The sequence below is a fragment of the Triticum aestivum genome, chromosome 4A (assembly GCF_018294505.1).
Source record: "Triticum aestivum cultivar Chinese Spring chromosome 4A, IWGSC CS RefSeq v2.1, whole genome shotgun sequence".
NCBI lineage: Eukaryota > Viridiplantae > Streptophyta > Magnoliopsida > Poales > Poaceae > Triticum > Triticum aestivum.
In genome coordinates, this window is record NC_057803.1 from 24,868,300 (window position 1) to 24,889,640 (window position 21,341).

The 21,341-nt window shown below is 47.2% G+C and overlaps 2 protein-coding genes across 2 annotated transcripts; one reads left to right on the forward strand and one right to left on the reverse strand.

Annotated features, from left to right (window-relative positions):
* Positions 1-11,018: 11,018 nt before the first annotated feature.
* LOC123084887 (ABC transporter G family member 22) lies at positions 11,019-16,660 on the forward strand. Its single transcript, XM_044506420.1, has 9 exons — positions 11,019-11,672; positions 11,783-12,000; positions 13,665-13,820; positions 13,909-14,092; positions 14,167-14,487; positions 14,582-14,869; positions 14,991-15,275; positions 15,766-15,873; positions 16,213-16,660. The coding sequence occupies exons 1-9, from the start codon at positions 11,166-11,168 to the stop codon at positions 16,432-16,434; spliced, it is 2,289 nt and encodes a 762-aa protein (XP_044362355.1). The 5' UTR covers positions 11,019-11,165; the 3' UTR covers positions 16,435-16,660.
* A 752-nt stretch (positions 16,661-17,412) lies between these two features.
* LOC123084888 (cell number regulator 13) lies at positions 17,413-21,180 on the reverse strand. The gene is made up of 7 exons (XM_044506421.1): positions 20,746-21,180; positions 19,801-20,219; positions 19,440-19,546; positions 18,942-19,013; positions 18,578-18,684; positions 18,146-18,239; positions 17,413-17,763 (listed from the first exon to the last, which is right to left on the reverse strand). The coding sequence occupies exons 1-7, from the start codon at positions 21,142-21,144 to the stop codon at positions 17,714-17,716; spliced, it is 1,248 nt and encodes a 415-aa protein (XP_044362356.1). The 5' UTR covers positions 21,145-21,180; the 3' UTR covers positions 17,413-17,713.
* Between the last annotated feature and the right edge of the window lie 161 nt (positions 21,181-21,341).

Here is a 21,341-nt window from a genome sequence, read left to right on the forward strand (position 1 = left end):
AGATCTCTCTCATACTGCATCTCATAACATGCCTAGTATATTCACTTATGCTTCACAAAGTAGTTAGATTCCTCACTTGTACTGATCTGTGGATTCGTACAAATCTGGAACCAACTCCTTATCTATGAGTGAATGTCTTCGCACGATGAGGTCAATGTCTTCTAAACTGATTTATCTTCAAAATCTTCTGAGAATGCATATGACCTCTTCCCCTTCCCTCGCACCTTAATGCTGTCACAGGTACATGTCCGTGGGAGAGTCCTTTGGTTCTCATAGTCTGCATTCATTTGCAGAATTCTTACAGCATCACATAAATTCTCCCGAAGCCAGTTCCTGTTGGTCCAGCAAGCGAAAATCTTTGAAGCCTTTGAACGTGTTGAAGCCTTTCAGTTTAAAGTTCATGGCTTCAGAGAAATCAGCAAGGAAGGGTGATAGAAAGCGTCGTGGAGAAACATCTAGAGATCTGCCAGATGACCTCTCAGAACTGTACAAGACAGATCCTGAAGAGGATTACAATCAGCGCAAGACCCGAATCCAATGGATTCGAAGATATTGGGCAGAACAATGGTAATACCGATTTGTAACCCAGGAATATGCTGAGAAAAATGCCATCAAGAGACCGTGGGGAGACATCCTATACAAGAATTTTCAACCCAGGTCCAGAGATGAAGCCATTGAACAAGGCTTCTATCCCTGTATGGTCCATGGGCCACAGCCTGTTGATGCACACCCATCCTCACTACTATAGTGTCGTGACGACATTCTGTTCAAGCGCAACTTCCAGTTTACCCAGAACTCAGCGAAGCAAAACAAGAAGACATTGGGACTAGACTTCAACCCTGGTCCCTCAGCTCCAAGGGCTGATGGCACACGAGATGCAGAACCCAATGTTGTCGGTCCTTTCTACAACCTTGAAGGCCTCATCACCCATATCTTGGTTCAAGGGACTGTAGTGAATGAGCCTGCAGCTAACGCTGAATCAGATGAAGCGCCTGCAGCACCGAAGCCAAAGAAGTTGAAGAAGCCTAAAGCTTCAAAGCCTGCCCCTTCACCAAAAATCTCACGGGCGAAGCCACTGGCAACTGCATCTCCTGAAGACAGTGTGCAGTCCGAAGATTTATCACGCATCTCCAAGCCCCAGAAGGTCAAGATGCCTCTGCCACACACCAGCCAAGAGCTAACAGCTGCTGCCATTCTGCGCAATGATGCCATTGATCTGTCAAGTGATGAAGATCTTGCAGATGACGCTCTTGAGCAACTCATCAAGAGCAAAGAAGAAGCAGAAATCTTTAATGATCTGCCTCTCTTTGATGTAACAATCATCCACAACTTCATTGATGAATGGTTTGACACGCCAAACATCAGCTTCGAAGATCTCCAACTACCCATTGGCCTCAGTGTCGCCTTCCATGGCGCCATTGCTTCAGAGTTAGCTATCGCCCAGCGCATTGTTGAACTGAAACAAAAGATTGACTATGAAAAGGCTCAGTTCAAGAAGCATATGGCCAAGCTCGGTGTGCAAGAGGTGAAGAACTTCAAGATTATGCTGCACGAGCTCGAGGAAGCCTTTCTCAAGAAACGTGCAGAAGCTCAAGGTTCTCGTGAGCGCATGAAGGTTCTGGCTGACAAATGTGTGTAGGTCTACAATGAGGCTGAGAAGCGCAAGGCCCTTGGGCGTCCTGGCATCGACCCCACGATGGCAGCAAAGAAGATGAAGAAACCCGCTACGGCTGAACCTGACGCACCAAGGCAGGAAGCAGATCCCATTGTCTTCCCAACTAGAATGACTGGCTCGAAGCCAAAAAGCCGGTCAACCGCTTCAGAGCTCAAGAAGACGAGGACTGCTGAGGCTGAAGCCAGGAAGAGGAAACATCCTGAAGCCTCTCCTATTGCCCCCTCCAAAAAGAAGAGGAAGACCAAGAAAGATCGGGCTGCTCCCACAGAGCCCTTGATAGTTGAACCCATTTCCATGGTTCGTCCTGACGCTGAACGCCAACTGACAATCCATGAGCCTGCTTTCACCGAGGCTCATGGAGCTGAAGACTTTCCAGCAGCTGATCCCATCGCTGCTGAAGACATTGGTCAATATGACCATGTAGAAGATGGTGCAGTCCTTTCTCAGCTCGAGAACAGCGAACTCATCAGCATTGGTCGTCCTCTGACGCCAATCGCTCAGGATGCTTCATGGGCTGATCGCCCACAAGAGGAAGAGGACTTTGAGGCCCAGCCAACTCCAACTACACAGGCGTCGCCTGCATTGCGCAGGCTTCGCAAAGTACCAAGGCCTCCAGTCTCTGCGTCTGAAGCTGAATCTGCTGAAGATTCCGGCTGCATCAGCCGATGAAGAAGAAGTCCCACAAGCTGCTACTCCCTTGTCCCACCAAGAAGCAGTTCTCGAGGAGAACGTGATTGAAAATCTTGCGGCTGCCACCACCAACACCACCGAAGCCACTGACGCTGTCATGGCTGAAGCAAATGTGGAGCCCTCACCAACAAAAGCACCAGAAGTCAGCGAAGCCACTGATCCCGCTGCTTCTGTTCCTGCGTCTGCTATCGGTCCCCAATTCGACTATCATGTTGAGCACAGACCTCAGGTACAGAAGCCAATCCCAAGATTGCCAAGGTTCCCAGGTCCTGCATCAGCACCTGGCTCCTTCAATATCAATGGCTTCAAAGCAAACAACACATTCTTCAATAGCTCCAGAAACCCTTACTCAAGGGAAAGGATATCATCTGATCGGTTCTGGAGCTATCCGCGGTGAAGCTATTACTCCTGCATTCTATACAATCAAGGTCGCATCTTCCCCCACAAGCGTCTTGACATTGAAGCTATAGCTGGTCTGCCCTGTCTGGAAGAAGCTCTGGATTGTTTCAAAGAAGTTGGATTGCTGCCATTCGTCACTGACCAAGAGCATTGGAATGAAGAGTTGCTGCTCCAATTCTATGCCACACTTCACATCCGCGGGTATAACAGAGATCCGAAGACTTGGGTCCTGAAGTGGATGACAGGAAACGTTCATCACAAAGCCAAAGCCTTTGACATCATTGAGCTCACTGGTCTGCCCACTCCCAGAGATCTCCATGAATTTGGTTGTCAACTTCACAGTGAAGCTGTGGAGAGCATCTTTCAGAAGCCTGAACCTAACATGAGTCAGATGCTCAGTATGATGAAGCCATTACCTCAAGACTCTGCATATCCCAAAGAGTTCTTTGTTGAAGACCTAGAGTATCTGCCAAGGACCATTTATCACATCATAAGGCAAACTCTCTGGCCCATCAAAGGGCACTCTCCACATGCCAAGCTTGAAGGTGCAATGAAGACTTTGGTCTTCTATATTCTTCATGGAAAATGCTTCAATGCACAGGACTTCTTCATTCGCCAACTTGCTGCATCAGGCTCTAATCTGTTTGGCTTGAAGTTCTACGCCCCATGGGTCATGCGGCTGATCAAACTTCACTCCACTATCTCATATCAGCTATCTGCTCGCAATCATCGGATCTTTCTGCCTGATGTGGATATGTCGATTGAAGCCATCTATCCTGAGCCTGCCAAGGAACCCCTAAGTCTTCAGAATGCAGAGCATCAAAGTTTCACTCAGAATGTTGAAGGCGTGGAAGCCGTAACTCGTGTGTATCCTTTGGCTGGCACTACACGTGCACCGCATCCTGCTCTCACTGAAGCCACTGACAGTACAACTGCTCCACGACCCAAGAAGCACACTCGTGTTCTCAATGACCGAGAGCTTCTTGTGGCTCTTCATCAGAAACAAGATAGGCATCATGACTGGCTGAAGCGTCAGATGCAAAGCCTCTTGGTGGATGTTAATCGCATTCGCAATCTTGCCATCAAGAATGCTTTTGTTGTCCATGAAACCTCTCACCGCACATGGAAAGGGCTAACGCTGATGTGTTCTGAAGATGATCTTCAAGAGGATGGCTTCACTGAGCGATTCAAGTTTGACTCCACACCTCCTCGAAGGGCAGTGCTGCGACGAACTCCATCCCTTGAAGACTCTGAGTTCTCTTCCTCTGCTGCAACTGTGAATGCCAGAGTGATCGAGGATGAAGACGATGCTACTTCACCACCACCTCCTTCAACATGCTTCGACTCTGCTCCAAGCTCTTCAGCACCGCCAAACACCACCAACGACCCTGCTGCTTCACCTACTCCTCATGGGAACGAGTAGATGCTCTATGTCTTCAAACCTTTTTGGTCCTTACTGACAAAAGGGGGAGAAGTATATGAGGTTGATAGTCTTCAAGCGGGTCCATATGGGCGGGTACTTTATATTTTGCTTCGTGCTTACAACTCTCATTTTGCTACATTTGGTTCTTTGAGTTGTAACACTTAAACTCTATGGTCGTCTGCTACTTATCTGCCACCTTGTGTTGCGATGATAAATTCCGCATGTGCGATGATAAATTCCGCACTTAGATCATTATGTAGACGTCCATTTTCCATTATGCATGTCATTATCTTCATATACTTTCACATGCATAGTGGATTGTCATCATAAGTTGAAGTGGATCTCCACAAGTACAACCTGCCATGTGCATTTGCATTCCAAAAGCAAATTACTTATATGCACATCTTCAAGGGGAGCCCTTGCAACTTATGAAGACAATTCCTTATCCTTTACAATTTCACAGATTATATTCCCCGTTGAAAACTTCAACTAGTTTGTCATCAATCACCAAAAAGGGGGAGATTGTAAGTGCATCTAGTGCCACCCCTAGTTGGTTTTGGAGTATTGACGACAAACCTAGTTGAGGGACTAATGTGTTTGTGAGAATTGCAGGATAACACAGGTAGAAGTCCCTCATTGATTCGGTTTTCCTACCAGAGATGACCCCTAAAAATGTATGAAGACATTGAAGTCAAAGGTGGTATATGAAGATATTCACATTGAAGACTATGACAAGAGAAGACACCACATGAAGCCTATGGAGCTCGAAGACTTAGATCTTTCGTAGTTCTTTTTCTTCTGTGTTGAGTCATAGGAACCACCGTACTGTTAAGTGGGGTCCAAGAGAACCAGTCAGAATGACTGAAGTGATGCTTAAACAAAACCTATGTCTTCGAGTGAAGACTATGAGAGCGAATCTTGTCCAGAGTCGGACAAGTCAGCTTTGCTTGTAGCCCAAGTAAAGTTGCCGTGTGAGTTTGAAATCTGACCGTTGGAACACGTGTCAGTTCCTTAGTGACCCAGGGTCATTTCGGACAAATCAGGTCGGGTTGCCAAGTGGCTATAAATAGCCCACCCCCTACAACCATAAACGGTTGGCTGCTCAGATTCAGAGTACGGCTTTTGTCGTTTGAGAGCAACCCACCTCGAAGCCTTTGAGAGAGAATTCCTTGCGAGGATAAAGCCCTAACCACCCAGAGCCAAAGAGAATTAGGCATCACTTAAGTCTTCTTGTCTGTGTGATCTGAAGACTTATTACACTTGAGGACTGTGCATCCTCCAGCCGGTTAGGCGTCGCGTTCTGAGCATCCAAGAGACATTGTGGATTGCCGGTGAACGAAGTCTGTGAAGGTTTGGGAGTCTACCTTGAAGACTTACCAGAGTGATTGGGCGAGGTCTCTATGACCTTAGCTCAAGGGGAATACGGTGAGGACTGGGTGTCCTGAGCTGCGTGTTCAGGACTGGGTGTCCGTGACTGTGTGTCCTAAGGTTTAAATACCTAGCCGCCCTAACCAGAGGTATAGTTGTCACAGCAACTGGAACTGGTCCAACAAATCATTGTCTTCAGCGAGTCACTGGTTTCATCTTCCCTTCCCTTTACTTACTGTTACTCCTTGTGAAGTCATTGTATGTTTGCACTATCTTTTGTCTTCACTGAGTGGTTGTGTGTTCTGTGTGGCTTCACAATATCTTCCTACCTGATCCTTACTACATTGCTGCTATTAGTCATTGTGCTTTCACTCTATTGAATACTTGACTATGGCTTGCCTAGTGTAGTCTACCTTCCGCTGCAGGGTAGTAGGTTTATTTCTATCGTTTGTCTTCATAACTTCCACGTTTTGAAGACTTTCATAAAAATCGCCTATTCACCCCCCCTCTAGTCGATATAACGCACTTTCAACATTACATATGGACGATTTCTGGAGCTGGGTTCATGAGAAGAATTGAGTTTTTTCGATGAGGTCGGCCTATCGCATGCTCATCAGTACAAAAATGAGGAGGGAAGCCTGGCTTGAGGGCCGGTCTGACGCCTCTAATACCGAGGGTGAGCAGCGAGCATGGTCTAAGCTTTGGAAGGTGGATGTCCCATCAAAGGTGAAGATCTTCTTGTGACGCCTCGTGCAGTACTCTATGCCTACGGCAGACATTCTACACGACAGAAACATGTCGACGACCAACTTCCAAGCTATGTGGGGCTGAGGATTCATGGCAACATTCTCTTCTTCACTGTAGCGTCGCACGATGTGTATGGGCCCTACAGGACCCTGACATTTATGAAGTCTTGAACAATGCAAGGGAGCCAGATGCCAAGAGATGGATTTTTGCCATTATGGAGATGCTATCATCTGCCGAATTCACACAAGTGTTGGTGACACTATGGTCTATTTGGTATGCTAGAAGGCAGGCCATCCATGAAAGTATCTTCCAGAGCCCTATGTCTATCATACTTTCATAATGTGGTATATTCGGGAGCTTCAGGACTGTAAACCGAAGCAAAAACCACGTGTGGTAGGGACCAGATCTTCTGGTCCTCGAACGGGGTGGATCCCCCGGAGCCTGGGGTGGCTAAGATCTAGGTAGATGGTGCGGTCTCAAGGAACCAAAGTGATGGATCAATTAGTGTTGTTTGCAGGACGTTAGAAGGTGTTTTCCTGGGAGCCTCGTGCATGAAATATAGTGGCATACCGGAGCCAGCCACTTTAGAGGCTCTTGCCTGTCACGAGGCTCTAGCGCTGGCAACGTACTTGCACCTGGAGAGACTTCTCATTGCATCCGATTGTCAAGCTGTGGTTTGAGATATTCAGAGTCGGACGGGAGGTGCATATGCGACTGTTATTAGGGAAGTTAATGCGAGAGCGGCAAACTTTCAGCAATGTTCCTTCATCTTTGAAGGAAGAGATTCGAATGTTGAGACACATAGCCTCGCTAAACATGCTTTTGGTCTGGAACCGGGGCGCCATGTGTGGCTCTTAAACCCCCCAGACTTGATTTGTATTTCGGTGAAGATTATTAATCAATAAAGCAAGTGGTTTAGACTAAAAAAATCAAAATGTGAAAAGGCATCATGCCGTCGGCCGAGTAGAACCCCTGCCCCCCAGTCTTTGTAGACTAGAATAAGGTCAAATCCACTATCACCGCCGCCACCACCCTTCCCTTGTAGCCATGGCGACACGACAGCCACCAATAGGCACATGGGCCACCGCGTAGGAGTCCAGGCTCCACTAAGCCGCTCCCTAGCAGGAGGGCTCCCCGCAACGAGGAGACGAGCCAACCGTCATCGTTGGCCTGACTGGCTTAGCTTGGTGGCTTCTCCGACGACGACGAGATAGGCAGGAGGAGATGGGATGGGGTGGCCATGGCTAGGGTTGCTCCCAAGCCGTTCTCGACCATTCAGTCCATACAAGCAAGATGCACGTGCATTGCACGAACCATCAAGATGCAATTTTTTTTTGTAAAACACCTGTTGTGATTGACCCATGCGGGAGTAATCCCATGTGTAAAAACTAATGATATCTCGAGAAAGATGAGACATAAGGTGAGGAGGAGTGGGGCGTGGTGGTGATTGGTGATCAGACTGAGCGGAGGCATGGGGATGGACGACGCCGGCAGTGCCCACCATGCCAGATTATTCTAGAGGCTTTCTTTTTTTAATTTCTCAACAATGAGGTTGTGGGAGATAAGGATAAACGAGGGAAGGCCTTATCTGCAAATGTGGAGAGAGATGCGGATATCTTTTTTGCAAAATTGCCATAGTTTGCTTTCTATCCGTCAGATATAGATCGGACGGTCTATATTGCAAGATGGCAGGCACACCATCATCACCAACTCGATTTTTTATTAGGAAAAATTTGCGATAATATATATATATATATATATATATATATATATATATATATATATATATATATATTGTTACTAGTTGATGTTCAGATGAGTAGGGCGTTTCGGTGCCCAGGCTCATCTGTACCTGGTTAGAAAAAAATTCATAAAAAAATCAAAACAAATTCAAAAAAATCTAAAAAAATATGCGGTAGAAAATTTGATGCGTGAGGCCCGCTCCAAATTTCAGGTCGTTTGAACATCTGAGCAGCTCTAAAAAAAAGGCCAAAACAGTATATGAATAGTGCATTTTTACGGACCCCCAATTTGTCTTTTTTGCTGAGAGCTCCTCAGATATCCAAATGATTTGAAAATCGGAGCGGACCTCACGCATAAAATTGTCTACCGCACAAAAAAAATTGAATTTTTTTTAATTTTTCTAGTATTTGTTTTTAAAAAAAAATCGTTAGCACGGATGCAGATGAGCTCAGGTGCAGAGATGGATTTTTTATGTTCACATGAACAATTGAGTTGTGTGTGTGACTATGGAAAAAGCACAAAGGCGCGTATGTACGTCGACGCACTTCAACATAACCTAGCGTACCCTCCTCCCCATGACCAAGACCTTCATTGTGAGGATGAAATTCAAGGCCTCAGTCTAGCCACTGCCAGGATGCAACAGCGCCTTGGTAACTCAGTTTCGTCAGCACGTAACAAGAAAGTGAAGGTGAGCGAGAAAACTCAGTGCCGATCGACGGAAACACGATCGATCAATATCGTCCACCACCACCATTGTACGTACGAGTAGCCCACATGATGACCGATTAATTGCGCTGTAGTAAGTGTGATGATTACAGGAAGCATACAGCCAGGGGCGTTCGTACATTCTACGTACTGTACGTGAGTGTGAAATACTTGGAGTCCGACTGGGGTCAACTGTGCATCACTGTGCGTATCTGTATCTATGTCGAAGGGGTCACGAAGAATGAGACGTGGGCGTTGTAGGGGAGGTCGGCCCTCAACCGTACCAGGTCGTGATCCAGTCCTCCCTGCCCCTCCAATCCTTCCTGACTATCAAAATGTGAAACGGCATCACGTCGTCGGCCGACTAGAACCCCTGCCCCCGGTCTTTGCGGACTGGAATACGGTCAGATCCACCATCACCGCCGCCACCACCGTGCCCTTGTAGCCATGGCGACTCAACAACCACCAATAGGCACATGGGCCGCCGCCTAGGAGTCCGGGCTCCACTAAGCCGCTCCCCAGCCGGAGGGCACCCCGCAACAAGGAGACGAGCTGAGCCAACCGTCGTCGTCAGCCTGCCTGGCTTAGCTTGGTGGCTTCTCCGACGACGGCGAGATAGGAAGGAGGAGATGGGACGGGGTGGCCATAGCTAGGGTTGCTCCCAAGCCGTTCTCGACCATTCAACCCTTTTTTTTTTAAACACGGTCCCTTAGGATCCGATTCATTAAAAAAGGTAGAATAGATGTCCGGTTAATTACAAAAAGCCGGGCAAAAACCGTCACAACACGCCCACAAAGATCACCCAACCGACTTGGCACCAACAAGACCACACACATTGCCGAGAAGAGAACACCGTTAAGGCTGCATGCATAGCCCATATATTGTTACTAGTTGGTGTTCACATGAACTATTGAGTTCAGGGGCGAATCTACTAGGGGGGGTTTAACAGGCTCAAGCCCCTCCTCCAGTGCTGTAAAATTTGTATTTACTACTAGTTTTAAGGTCCAATCCAGCTACTTGCAGGCTCAATCCAACACATATTTGTCTGACCCGGGCAGCCCAGCATCCCCTCCATTATTTTCTAGATTCGCCACTGATTGAGTTGTGTGTGTGACTATGGTGTGACTATGGAAAACCAAAAATGCTAGACCTAGAAAAAGTCTTACGAAAACCTATGTAACTTTTCATCCCTAACCAATAAATCCCCCCGATTTCAACTGATGGGGCCCCCTTCCCTAATTTCATCCAATCAAACGATGCCGCTTAATCATTTACGTTAATTACAATAAGATCTGCTACGCAGGTGTAGCATTGCTCATGGAAAGCACAAAGGCGCGCGCGTATGTACGTCGATGCACTTCAACATAACCTAGCGTACCCGGCCTCGTCCCCATGACCAAGCTAGACCTTCATTGTGAGGATGAAATCCAAGGCCTCAGTCTAGCCACTGCTAGGATGCAACAGCGCCTTGGTAACTCAGTTTCGTCAGCACGTAACAAGAAAGTGAAGGTGAGCGAGAAAACTCAGTGCCGATCGACGGAAACACGATCGATCGATATCGTCCACCACCACCATTGTACGCACGTACGAGCAGCCCACATGATGACCGATTAATTGCGCTGTACGTGTGATGATTATAGGAAGCATGCAGCCAGGGGCGTTCGTACATTCTACGTACTGTACGTGAGTGTGAAGTACCTGGAGTCCGACTGGGGTCAGCGGTGCAACTGTTGGACGCGTACCGCCCGGCCGACTGGTTGAGCCGTCCGTGAGGTCACCCGGCACGTCATGCGTGCGTCCATGCATGCGTCCACGTTAGCAAATTACTACTAGTGCTCCGGACGAGCCGATCCATCCATCCATGAAAAAGCAGCAGGCGCGCGCACGAGGATAGGCCAGCCGGGAAGCGACCTGCCCGCCAGACGGATTGGCTTCGGCGCTCGCGGCGACGGCGACGGCGGGCCGGCGGGCGATGGACGGGGCCCGGCCCTGTCGCATCGCGCGGCGCCTCCAGCCGGGGCGATGGGTGCCCTGGGGGATACGGCGTCGTGAGGGGGGACATGTGCGGAGGGTGGCAGCCCGGGCGCGCCCAGCCACACCCCCACTTTCCCGCGCCATCAATGCGCGGCCGCTGCGCTGGCGCGCCTCCGCCCCTCCGTTGCCTCCGCCCGCTCCCGCACGTCGCCCTCCTCCCTCCCCGCCTTCGTCCCCATCGTCCCGCCGAGCATGCAGCTCAGCCTGGGCTTGCCCTGCCGTATGTATATATCGCCTCTCACGGCTCCTGTAAAAGCTACAGTTATACCGACCTGTCTGTCTGTCCGTCTAGTGTACACAACACACACACGTCCTCTACTCTGCCTGTACGTTGGTACGTAGCTAGTATAGTACGAGCCGGCGATCGAGGTTGGCCGGGCGATGGACTCGATCATGGAGCGCCCGATGGTGGACGGCAACGGCGGGGCGATCGGGCGGAGCAAGTCGGACCAGCTGCCGCCGGCGCCGGCGTCGGCGTCCACGGCGCAGTCGCTCAGCCGGACGGCGTCGGCGGAGACGGTGCTGAGCACGGCCGACGTGGCCAGCCTGTCGCGCAAGTCCAGCTTCGGGAAGCGCTCCGCGTCGGGCGGCAGCGGCGCCGGCGGGAACAGCCATGGCCACGGGCGCAGCCACATCCGCAAGTCCCGGAGCGCGCAGCTGAAGCTGGACATGGAGGACCTCGTCAGCAGCGGCGCCGCGCTCAGCCGCGCCTCCAGCGCCAGCCTCGGCTTCTCCTTCACCTTCACCGGCTTCACCCCGCCGCCCCAGGACATGATGTCCTCCGCCGAGCTCGCGCCCTTCAGCGACGACGACGTCGACCTCGAGGCCGCCGGCGCCACGCGCCGCAAGAGCCTCATGGCAGAGCCCACCCTGCCCATATACCTCAAGGTACGTACTCCACTTGCTAGCTAGTGTACTAAAGCAGAGCAAAAACAAACACATACAACTGACTCCTAAACCGAGTGCGCCGGGGCGGCCATTGCCATGCATGCACGCAGTTCGCGGAGGTGAAGTACAGGGTGGCGGTGAAGGGGACGCCGAGGGAGATACTGAGCGGGATATCGGGGTCGGCGAGCCCCGGCGAGGTGCTGGCGATGATGGGCCCGTCCGGCAGCGGCAAGACCACGCTGCTCAGCATGCTCGGCGGCAGGGCCACCGCCGCCGACGGCTGCATCTCCTACAACGACGAGCCCTTCGGCAAGTCCCTCAAGCGCAGGTAACTTCACATATACCTAGCTCTATCTACCCAGCAGTTAACCCTAGCAAAGCTAGCCATAGCCAGAGGTAGGTCATGCTTAGTTTACCTCCCATTAATTAGGCCCTGCGACGAATAATTTCTCAATAATCAAATCGTGTCGCGTGGCCTAACACCATCGATGCATGGGAGGTGCATGAGGTACGTGTAGCCCATGCTACAGGTGCGTCACGTACGTGTAGCCCATGCATGGCCGTTGCCTGTCAGAAGTGTCCATCGGCTAATAAAGGAGCCTTAGCTAGGCACGACTCACGGTTATCCTGCTGCTAATCTGTCCTGGTCGATCTCGTGGCTCTTGTTCTTCCCTCGCTTGCCGGCAAGATAAAAGGTGGCCTCCAGCTGCCTTGTCTAATTAAGCGAGGACTCTTTTTTCTTTTGAGATAGAGGATGCAAGTAGCTTGACCTGTCAGTCTATCATTGCATTATTTTTCTAAGTAGTTAGGTTGTCGTTACGTACTCCCTCCGTTCTTCGTGTATAAAATTTGATCAAAGTCAAACTATATAAAGTTGGATCAAATTTATATCAAAAAATATGAACATCTACAATACTATTTCATGTTGTGAATATTGATATTGTTTGATATAAAATTGATCAAACTTTATAAAGCTTGACTTTGACCAAACCTTATATACAAACTAAAAAAACGGAGGGAGTACTGTCTGTGTGTCTGTGCCTGTCTGTGTGACTAGAGTGACAGTTTTTTTTTCATCTTGAAAAAAAAGTGACGAGTCCTTTCCTTTTTTTGAGTTGACGAGTTATTTCCTTATGAGCTTATTTTTGGTGCAGTTTTTTAGGGTTCTTTTTCGGTAAATAGCTAGGTTTTTTATAACATTTTTTAAATGGGTTCTCAAGAAACATTTTTAAATTGTAAATGGTTGTTTTAGACATTTTATTTGAGCAAATGGTTGTTTAGACAAACATGGTAAATAGTGCCAGTGATGGCAACTTGGCAAGTAAGGGTATGGGCCCCTATGGCTGGGCCTTATTTGGGCCAGGCGACGCGCGAGCAAGTGCAACACAAAACGGCGGTCGCCTCTGGCCTGCTCGGCGAGCCGGCGAGTCTTCTCAAACTCCGGCGACTCTGTAGGCATCTCTCCGGCATCAGGACATTCGCCGTCGCCTTCACCTAGTGGTCCCGATCCTTCGTCTCCTCGTGTTCCCTTCACCATCGTGTCATGACCCTGTTGGAAAGTTTGGTTGCCACCACTAGCCGGGTCCTCTCTCCTCTACGGCTAACGGCTCTACCCATCACCACAAATGCCAAGACGACCGACGACGATCTCCTGGGCGTCCGCTCATCATGGCCTAACCGGTGGGTCAGGACTGTGCTTCATTCGGTCACGGAAGTGAGTTAGAACAAGTACCTGCTTCTTGGTCGAGCAGTGCGCGGCGAACCCACCTGCCTACAATCTGTTCGGCATAATTCCTGACCCAGGTCAGTGCTCCATAGTCCTCCTGGTTTCTGGTTATCGACTGAAACCAACTACAGTATATTGCTTGTCGTCAGTGCATGCACTGTTTGTTTGAGGATTAGGATTATGAAGCTAGAAGTAGGCTTGGATGTCCTCGAGTTGCGATGCCAATGCTATGCTGACATATAGCTGGAATTATACTTGGCTTGCAGGATTGGATTTGTGACTCAAGATGATGTTCTCTTTACTCATCTTACTGTGAAGGAGACACTAACATACGCAGCATTACTTCGTCTCCCAAGAACAATGACAAGGGAGCAAAAGAAAGAACGGGCAATGGACATCATATATGAACTGGGACTCGAGAGGTATATCATATATTTTCTTTGATTTATAAGAATGTCTATTTTGACATATAGCGAGGTAGTTTAGTTAATCATGTGAGCATGTTTGAAGGTGCCAGGACACAATGATTGGAGGATCTTTTGTGCGTGGGGTTTCAGGGGGTGAAAGAAAAAGAGTTTGCATCGGAAATGAGATTATAATCAATCCATCTTTGCTTTTCCTTGATGAGCCGACATCCGGGTTGGATTCAACTACAGCACTTAGGATAGTTCAACTTCTACATGACATTGCTGAGGTAACATGAAAGTAATTACACATTAGCTGCCCCTACAGTTCAGTTGAACTTTAATTATGTTTTACTTGATGCAGACTGGGAAGACAGTGATCACCACGATCCATCAACCATCCAGCAGGCTGTTTCATAAGTTTGACAAGCTTATCCTCCTGGGCAGGGGAAGTTTGCTCTACTTTGGGAAGACAGCTGAAGCCATGCCCTACTTTTCATCCATTGGATGCAACCCGCTCATCGCAATGAACCCAGCAGAGTTTCTACTGGATCTTGCTAATGGCAACACTAACGATGTGTCTGTTCCTTCCGAATTAGATGACAAGGTGCACATGGAAAATCAGAATCTGCAGGATACTAATTCCAAGATTAACTTAAGGCCTTCAGCACAAGATGTTCATGAGGTGAAGACATGAAAGCAATATGCTGGTGTTGTGACTTGTGAGTACACAAACTGTTTTAGATCTGTACGAATAATTTGTATGTGATTTCATGCAGTATCTTGTTGACGCCTATGAGCATCGAGTGGCATATAAGGAGAAGAAGAAGCTTCTAGCACCACTTCCGATCAGTGATGATATGAAGGCAACAATAACATCTTCGAAACGAGAGTGGGGCACAAACTGGTGCCAGCAATATTCCATCCTCTTCTGTAGAGGTCTCAAGGAAAGACGGCATGATTATTTGAGCTGGATGAGAATCACCCAGGTCATAGCTACATCAGTTATCTTAGGTTTGCTCTGGTGGCGCTCTGATCCCACCACACCAAAAGGTCTACAAGATCAGGTATATGCACACAAATAATTATTTGATACATGTAATTGATAATTAAATTGGTCAATTTAATACTTCTACAACTAATTAAGGATATGTACCATCATAAGACACTGCCCTCTCGTCTATGCAGGCAGGCTTACTGTTTTTCATAGCCGTGTTTTGGGGTTTCTTTCCTGTGTTTACTGCCATCTTCACATTCCCTCAAGAGAGGGCAATGTTGAACAAGGAGCGTGCAGCTGACATGTACAAGCTCAGTGCATACTTCTTGGCCAGAACGACAAGTGATCTGCCACTAGACCTTTTCCTCCCAGTCATATTTATGGTGATTGTCTACTTCATGGCAGGCCTCAAAGCAAGTGCCATGCGTTTCTTTCTTAGCATGTTGACCGTCTTTCTCAGCATCATTGCTGCTCAGGTATGGCAGTCAAAACAGGTTCAGTCATACAATCAATGCCCATGACATCTCTTATATTGCTGTTTGTGAACTAAGTAAACCTAGATATTTGATATTCTGGAAGTTTTTTATGTTATTTAACCATGTGGCCACCATACATGCACTAGTTAAAACAGACTTTATTTTGGATTAGTAAAACAGAACGAACATCTACTACCTCTGTACCAAAATATAAGACGCTTTTGTAGGCTAAACTACCTACAAAATGTCTTATATTTTGATACGGAGGGAGTAGGTCGTAAGGGATTTGTTTCTCTCGAAATAAATAGATGGCAAGCAATTTTTTTCCTCGGAAAGAAGCACACCGTTTTCTAGTCTATCATTCCATCAGATGTGTTGCCTATTAGTAAGGGAAAAGGTTTCCTAATCTACATGATAATATTACATGATGCCTCAAAAGAACATTAACACTGATTTGAAATCTATGACTCAAGAAGGGGGTTGTATGCAGGGACTAGGACTGGCAATTGGAGCTACCCTCTTGGATATCAAGAAGGCGACTACTCTAGCTTCAGTCACAGTCATGACATTCATGCTAGCAGGAGGGTTCTTTGTAAAGGTGAGAGCAAGTACTATTCAAACCTATCAACCGATACAAAGCTGAATTTTTACTACTCCCTCCGTCCCAAAATGAGTGTCTTTGGTTCAGTACAACTTTAGTACTCCCTCCGTCCGGAATTACTTGTCACAAGAATGAATGTATCTAGATGTATTTTAGTTCTAGATACATTTATTTCTATGTGTTTTTGCGACAAGTAATTCCAGACGGAGGGAGTATTATGGAAGGGGCAAGGCTGAATTATTGCTTCTTGAACAAACATATGTCTTCAATCTTGCAATAACTAGCATATGGCTTGGGTTACTGACAATTTGCCCTCCTTTCCCCTCTAATCTGCAGAGGGTTCCGCCATTCATATCCTGGCTCCGGTACCTGTCCTTCAACTACCACACGTACAGGCTGCTGCTGAAGGTGCAGTACGACCCCGTGCCGGACATCCTGATGACCTCCGTACCTCTGGATAACGGCGTGACCGAAGTCGGGGCCCTGGTCGCGATGATCATCGGGTACCGGGTGCTGGCCTACCTGTCCCTCAGGCGAGTGAAGGCTTCGAACGGCTAGCAGGTCAAGTGAACTGGAGGGCGCTCCTAGTTCTTACCGGCTGTTTTTGATTGCATGTAGGGAAGTCTGTATTTATATTTGCGCCACGAGAAGATGGATCTTTTTTTCCCACTGTTCTGTCTTTCTGCTACGTCCAGAGCGCGAGAAATGCACTGCCTGTTGCTAGTTGACTCGTGGAACAGATTAATGTGAACATCGAGCAAGAAGTGGTAGCAAGTGCTAGCCATTAACTGTCTTCTGAATGTTGACACCACATGTTTTAAGTGGTTATTGGAATGTTACAGTGAAGCCGGCGACCTCAAATCCAAAACATGCACCGACAGTTTTAAAACTTGCACCAGCAAGTTCAAAAACTTACTACTCCCTCCGTTCCAAAATAAATGACTCGACTTTGTACTAACTTTAGTACAAAATTAGTATAAAGTTGGGTCATCTATTTTGAAACGGAGGGAGTACCTCTGTTTCTAAATGTTAAGATCTTTTGGCAATTTAAATTGAACTGCCAAAACGCCTTATATTTAAGAACAGTGGATATAGCTTTTAGTGTTGCATGATGTTGTATGAATTTAGGGTGTCAATTTTGATGTATGTGTTGTAGCAGACGGAAAATAATGGGTGACCAGGTCCTCTCAACGGAGAGGCCCAGACATACGAGGCCCTTGCATGACTGGTCGCCCTATGCCTTGGAGAAGTACAAATGTTCACGTGTGGCCACCCTCTGCAATTAAATCATGTTGTGTTTCTTGTCAAAATCACCACTTGACTAATGAACATTCCAAACTGTGAGCAGTGGAACTTTATTTCTACTCCCTCTGATCCATATTAATTGTTGCTGATTTAGTACAAATCGAAGGAAGTATTGTCATTCAGGTAAAACACAAGTAAAAACTTGGTTTTTAACCAGTTTTTACTAAATGTTCAATTGTGTTTCAACTAAATGGGAAGGCAGGTTGCTCGGAAAAAGAAGGGGAAAACACGAGCCAAAAAAACACGTCCTCTTTGGAATATATAGACAACAATGGCAATGTTAACACTGACTCTAACCGGCCTGAGACTGACGAGTTTAGTTACTTTTTACAAATTAACTGAGTTCTAAGACCCATAATACCAAGATGACGCATAAATACAACACAAACAGTAGAGCATGTTGGACGGGTATCACTAACATGGCAGTACGGTTTCTGACAATTTTAGGTCAATATCTTTAATTTACAGGAGCCCAGGCCTCTCGCAGAGTAGCTGCTTTTTTTTTGCTTTTTTTTTCAGGGATCGCAGAGTCTCAGTGCTCCATGTACTGGTGTGCCGGCGGGGTTATCTTTGTCTTCCCTCCTGCAGGACATTCAAAATAATGTTCCATAAAGCAAAGCAATTTGAATTGTTTCTATCCTAAGCAATGAGACTTCAGTATTGTATCAGCTTGATTATATATAAAATTTTCTGTCATAAGTTTGTCAAGAGCACATTTTGAACAATGCTAGTGCCTGTTCGGATCCTCTCCGCTCCTCAACTGCGCTCCCGAAGCGGGCGGAGCGACGCCGAACGCACCAACTCCATGGAGTCAAAAGAGTGGAGCGGAACAGCATGCAGCTCATTTTCACAGAGTGGCTAAAACCGAGCTCCTATATCAGTCCTAACACCTATCACATGCTTGAGTAAGAACTGAAAATCATAGTCCATGGTTGACTGGTGCGCATGGGAATAGGAAACTCACCGTATGCACCACGAATCTCTACTTCGCGCCATTCTTGAACAAGAGCACAGCAACAGCACATCACATGTGAAAGGAAATCGTCACAACACCCTCCCTGTCAGCAGCATACAAAATCAGAAGTTCAGGTACTATGCAGGGCTGTGAGTTTAATAGTATATATGAACACTCTGGCAGGTAGTGTTAGGGACTTATATCAAACGTACGATACTAGCACTGGACAAAGAGATATGGTATTATTTAAGTTACTCTATTAATAATCATAAACCAGATGTTTCCCTGACATAATCTAGTTTGGCAATCAGTTAACTGTGCGTGTCCTCCGCAAAAAAAAAAGTGTGTAACATGGACAGTCCCTGGTGTGTGTTTCGGGGAAGGGGGGGGGGGGTATAAATCAACTGGTAGCAATAAATTTAGATGTCCAGGAATATTTACCGCAATATTTAGCCTTTGACGAAGCTTTCTCCTTACACAGCAAGTGTAACAGCAACAAGACAATATGAGGGAGTACGCCATAATATCATTGCAGGCTTCTCCCGAAGCTGACAACAGCACAAAGTAACTATGTAAATCAGTCTTAGTTTACAGGGTAGTTAGGTTCACATAAGGTGTGACTGCATTATTTTTAGAAGTAAACCTGATGCATAAGATCTTTGCTGCCATGGAAAATTTGATTTATAAGATGCTCAGTACATTAGAAGATTTGGCAAATGGTTAACTGATAAAAAAAAGGTGTGTGGGAATTTGCTTGTCATAACTCTGCACAGCTGATGTAATGACTTTTAGAGAATATTCTTACACATGGGCTTGTTCTTGGCGATTGAAGCAATCCTTGAGAATGTTCCACATGGAAAAAAGAAGGTCTTCAGACCTGTGTTATCACAAGCAGACAAACAGCAAGAAAAATATGTAAGAATCATTGCGAATTTGCGATCACTCATAAGCATTAATTATACCTCCTCCCATATTGTTTTTCATAAATTCAGGGCATTATCTGAAGAAGTACTCCTATTAAGAATAGAACATCCTAGAGCCATTTCTGTTATATTTTTTCAGTTTAATATGCATTCCACTGCATGGATTTCAATATTGCGTTCAGATTAAAATGCCCCAACATATTGTGCCGAACTATGCCATCAGTGGTTATCAGTACGTTAGAGAGTGATCTCTAACAAAAGTGAATATCTATGCTTGAAATAGCATGAACAGAACTACAAAGATAAAATAAAAACCATCAGTTCAATAGTGAGCATAATGATTAAATTTCCACTATACACTGAGAAAAAAGTAGACATACACAGAGCTGGCTCTGAACAGCAACCAAGTAAATCTGCATGCCACTCATCACTGTATGATGCTGTACTCGAGACCAGATCATGGTTGTAGGGAACAGGTGAAGAACTCCTGCATACAATGAAAACTATCAAGGGTCTTATAGTATGGAAGTTCAGTTTGTGGAGGGTAACCTTCAAAACATCATACAAGAGCCCAGTTCTCTTCTATCAGATCAGACAAATTGATGTACCAACTAATAGATTTTAAAATTTTAAACCAGGCACACAAATTCATGACTCCCAAATGGTGTATTACTTTTGTGTTCTTTGAAACGGTATCATACATAAACAGGCACCAACAGAGTCTTAGCTAAACTTACTAACCGTGGTGCAATATAGGCATCTTTTTGCTTCTTTGGGGAGTCATCATCATACGATTTTGCACTGTCTTCGTTAACTTTTGTGCACTTTGAATTGGTTTTCTTGGTAACCTTGGCATCTGTACTTTCCTCTGGAATAGAACTTGCCACAGTTCTAGTTACTCCAAGCAGGTGATGAATAACCTCGCACTGGGCCATATCCATGTTGCTTTGTGATCTTTGAAGCTCCACCTGGAGCTTCTCACTTTCCTTCCGAAGAGCTTCATTAAACGGCACGTTTGGATAAGAACAGGACAGAGTCTTCTTGAGCACTATCGAAGGATTTGTGCCAGGGTCAGGGTTTAACAGAGCTTCTTGGACCTCCTTGTCTTCCTCGTCAAGAGAGTATTCACATTGATCCCTTTCAATGTACTCAATTCGCTCCTGAGATAGAGAAAAATGATGATCAAAATAGGTCTTAAGCCAAGATACAGGGAGAAGCAGCAAAAGATTGTAACAGTGGACTAATACAAGACCCCATGTTTAGTGAACCACCAGACCTCATGCCTGACTTCTTAGCTGCAATCTACATGTTTGTAGGCGTACAGCGTACATAAACAACGAAAACGATGATCGCCAAAAGGCCGGTATGTTTTTACTCAAATGAAACAAGAGAACGAAACATTCTACAATAGAATCTTTTGGTTAGGCAGTCGGCAGAAAACAAGACACCCCATCAGAGCACTCACTCAGGAAAGCCACCAATTCAATCATATTCCACCAAATCTCAAAAGGCACACCACCTTTTCTCTAGACCAGCATGTAAGTATATCCCAGCAGAATGGAATCAATTATAACAAATCAACATCTCCTAAAAGCCTAGCACGAATCTAGGTGTCTAATAACACTACTATTATACTCGGTCTGCTAAAGAAACAATTAGGTTTGGGAGAGGTGACAGATTACCGACCCGCACGCGGGCGTTGTCGACGAGCGTGATGAGCGGCACGAGGCGGAGGTAGTTGTCGATCTCGGTCTGCGCGGTGCGGAAGCGGTAGACGATGTTCCAGCCCATGGCGAGGAGGTAGAGGTAGGAGCGGTCCTGGCAGGAGTTGACGAGCAGGTAGCCCCGGCGGAGCGCGTCCTCGAGCTGCTCCAGCGGCTCCCGCGTCTCCGGGTACTTCTTGAGCTCCGACACCCGGAGCTGCTCCAGCAGGCCGCCGATGAGCTTGAGGTGCTGCGCGAAGCGGCGGCAGTTGCTCTTGTGCATCCGCGCCGTGGCCGCCGCCTTGACGATGAGGCCGATGAGGCGCACCGCGTCCAGCCCCGTGAGCTGCGCGATGTTGGCCAGGTCCCCCACGTTCGCCATCGCTGCGGCCCCGGTTTCTCCCTCCCCCCCCCCCCCCCCCCCCCCCCCCCCCCGACGAATCACCCGATCTCCTTGGTGCGGAGGAGCGAAAATGCGGCCGGGCGCAGATCTGCGAGATCGCTCACTCGCGCCGGCGCGGCAGCATTCCTCGCCCTGCCATGGTCGGTGGGTTTTCCCCCTTTTCGTCGCCTGCCACA

Coding starts and splice junctions, on each gene's coding strand:
- LOC123084888 (XM_044506421.1), bottom strand. CDS start 21,144: ATGGCGAACGTGGGGGACCTGGCCAACATCGCGCAGCTCACGGGGCTG. Junction 19,547..19,800: donor GATGCCTATATTGCACCACG/GTTAGTAAGTTT, acceptor CATTGTATGCAG/GAGTTCTTCACCTGTTCCCT. Junction 18,240..18,577: donor GTCAAAGGCTAAATATTGCG/GTAAATATTCCT, acceptor TGCTGCTGACAG/GGAGGGTGTTGTGACGATTT.
- LOC123084887 (XM_044506420.1), top strand. CDS start 11,166: ATGGACTCGATCATGGAGCGCCCGATGGTGGACGGCAACGGCGGGGCG. Junction 11,673..11,782: donor CCCTGCCCATATACCTCAAG/GTACGTACTCCA, acceptor GCATGCACGCAG/TTCGCGGAGGTGAAGTACAG. Junction 14,870..14,990: donor CAAAAGGTCTACAAGATCAG/GTATATGCACAC, acceptor TCGTCTATGCAG/GCAGGCTTACTGTTTTTCAT.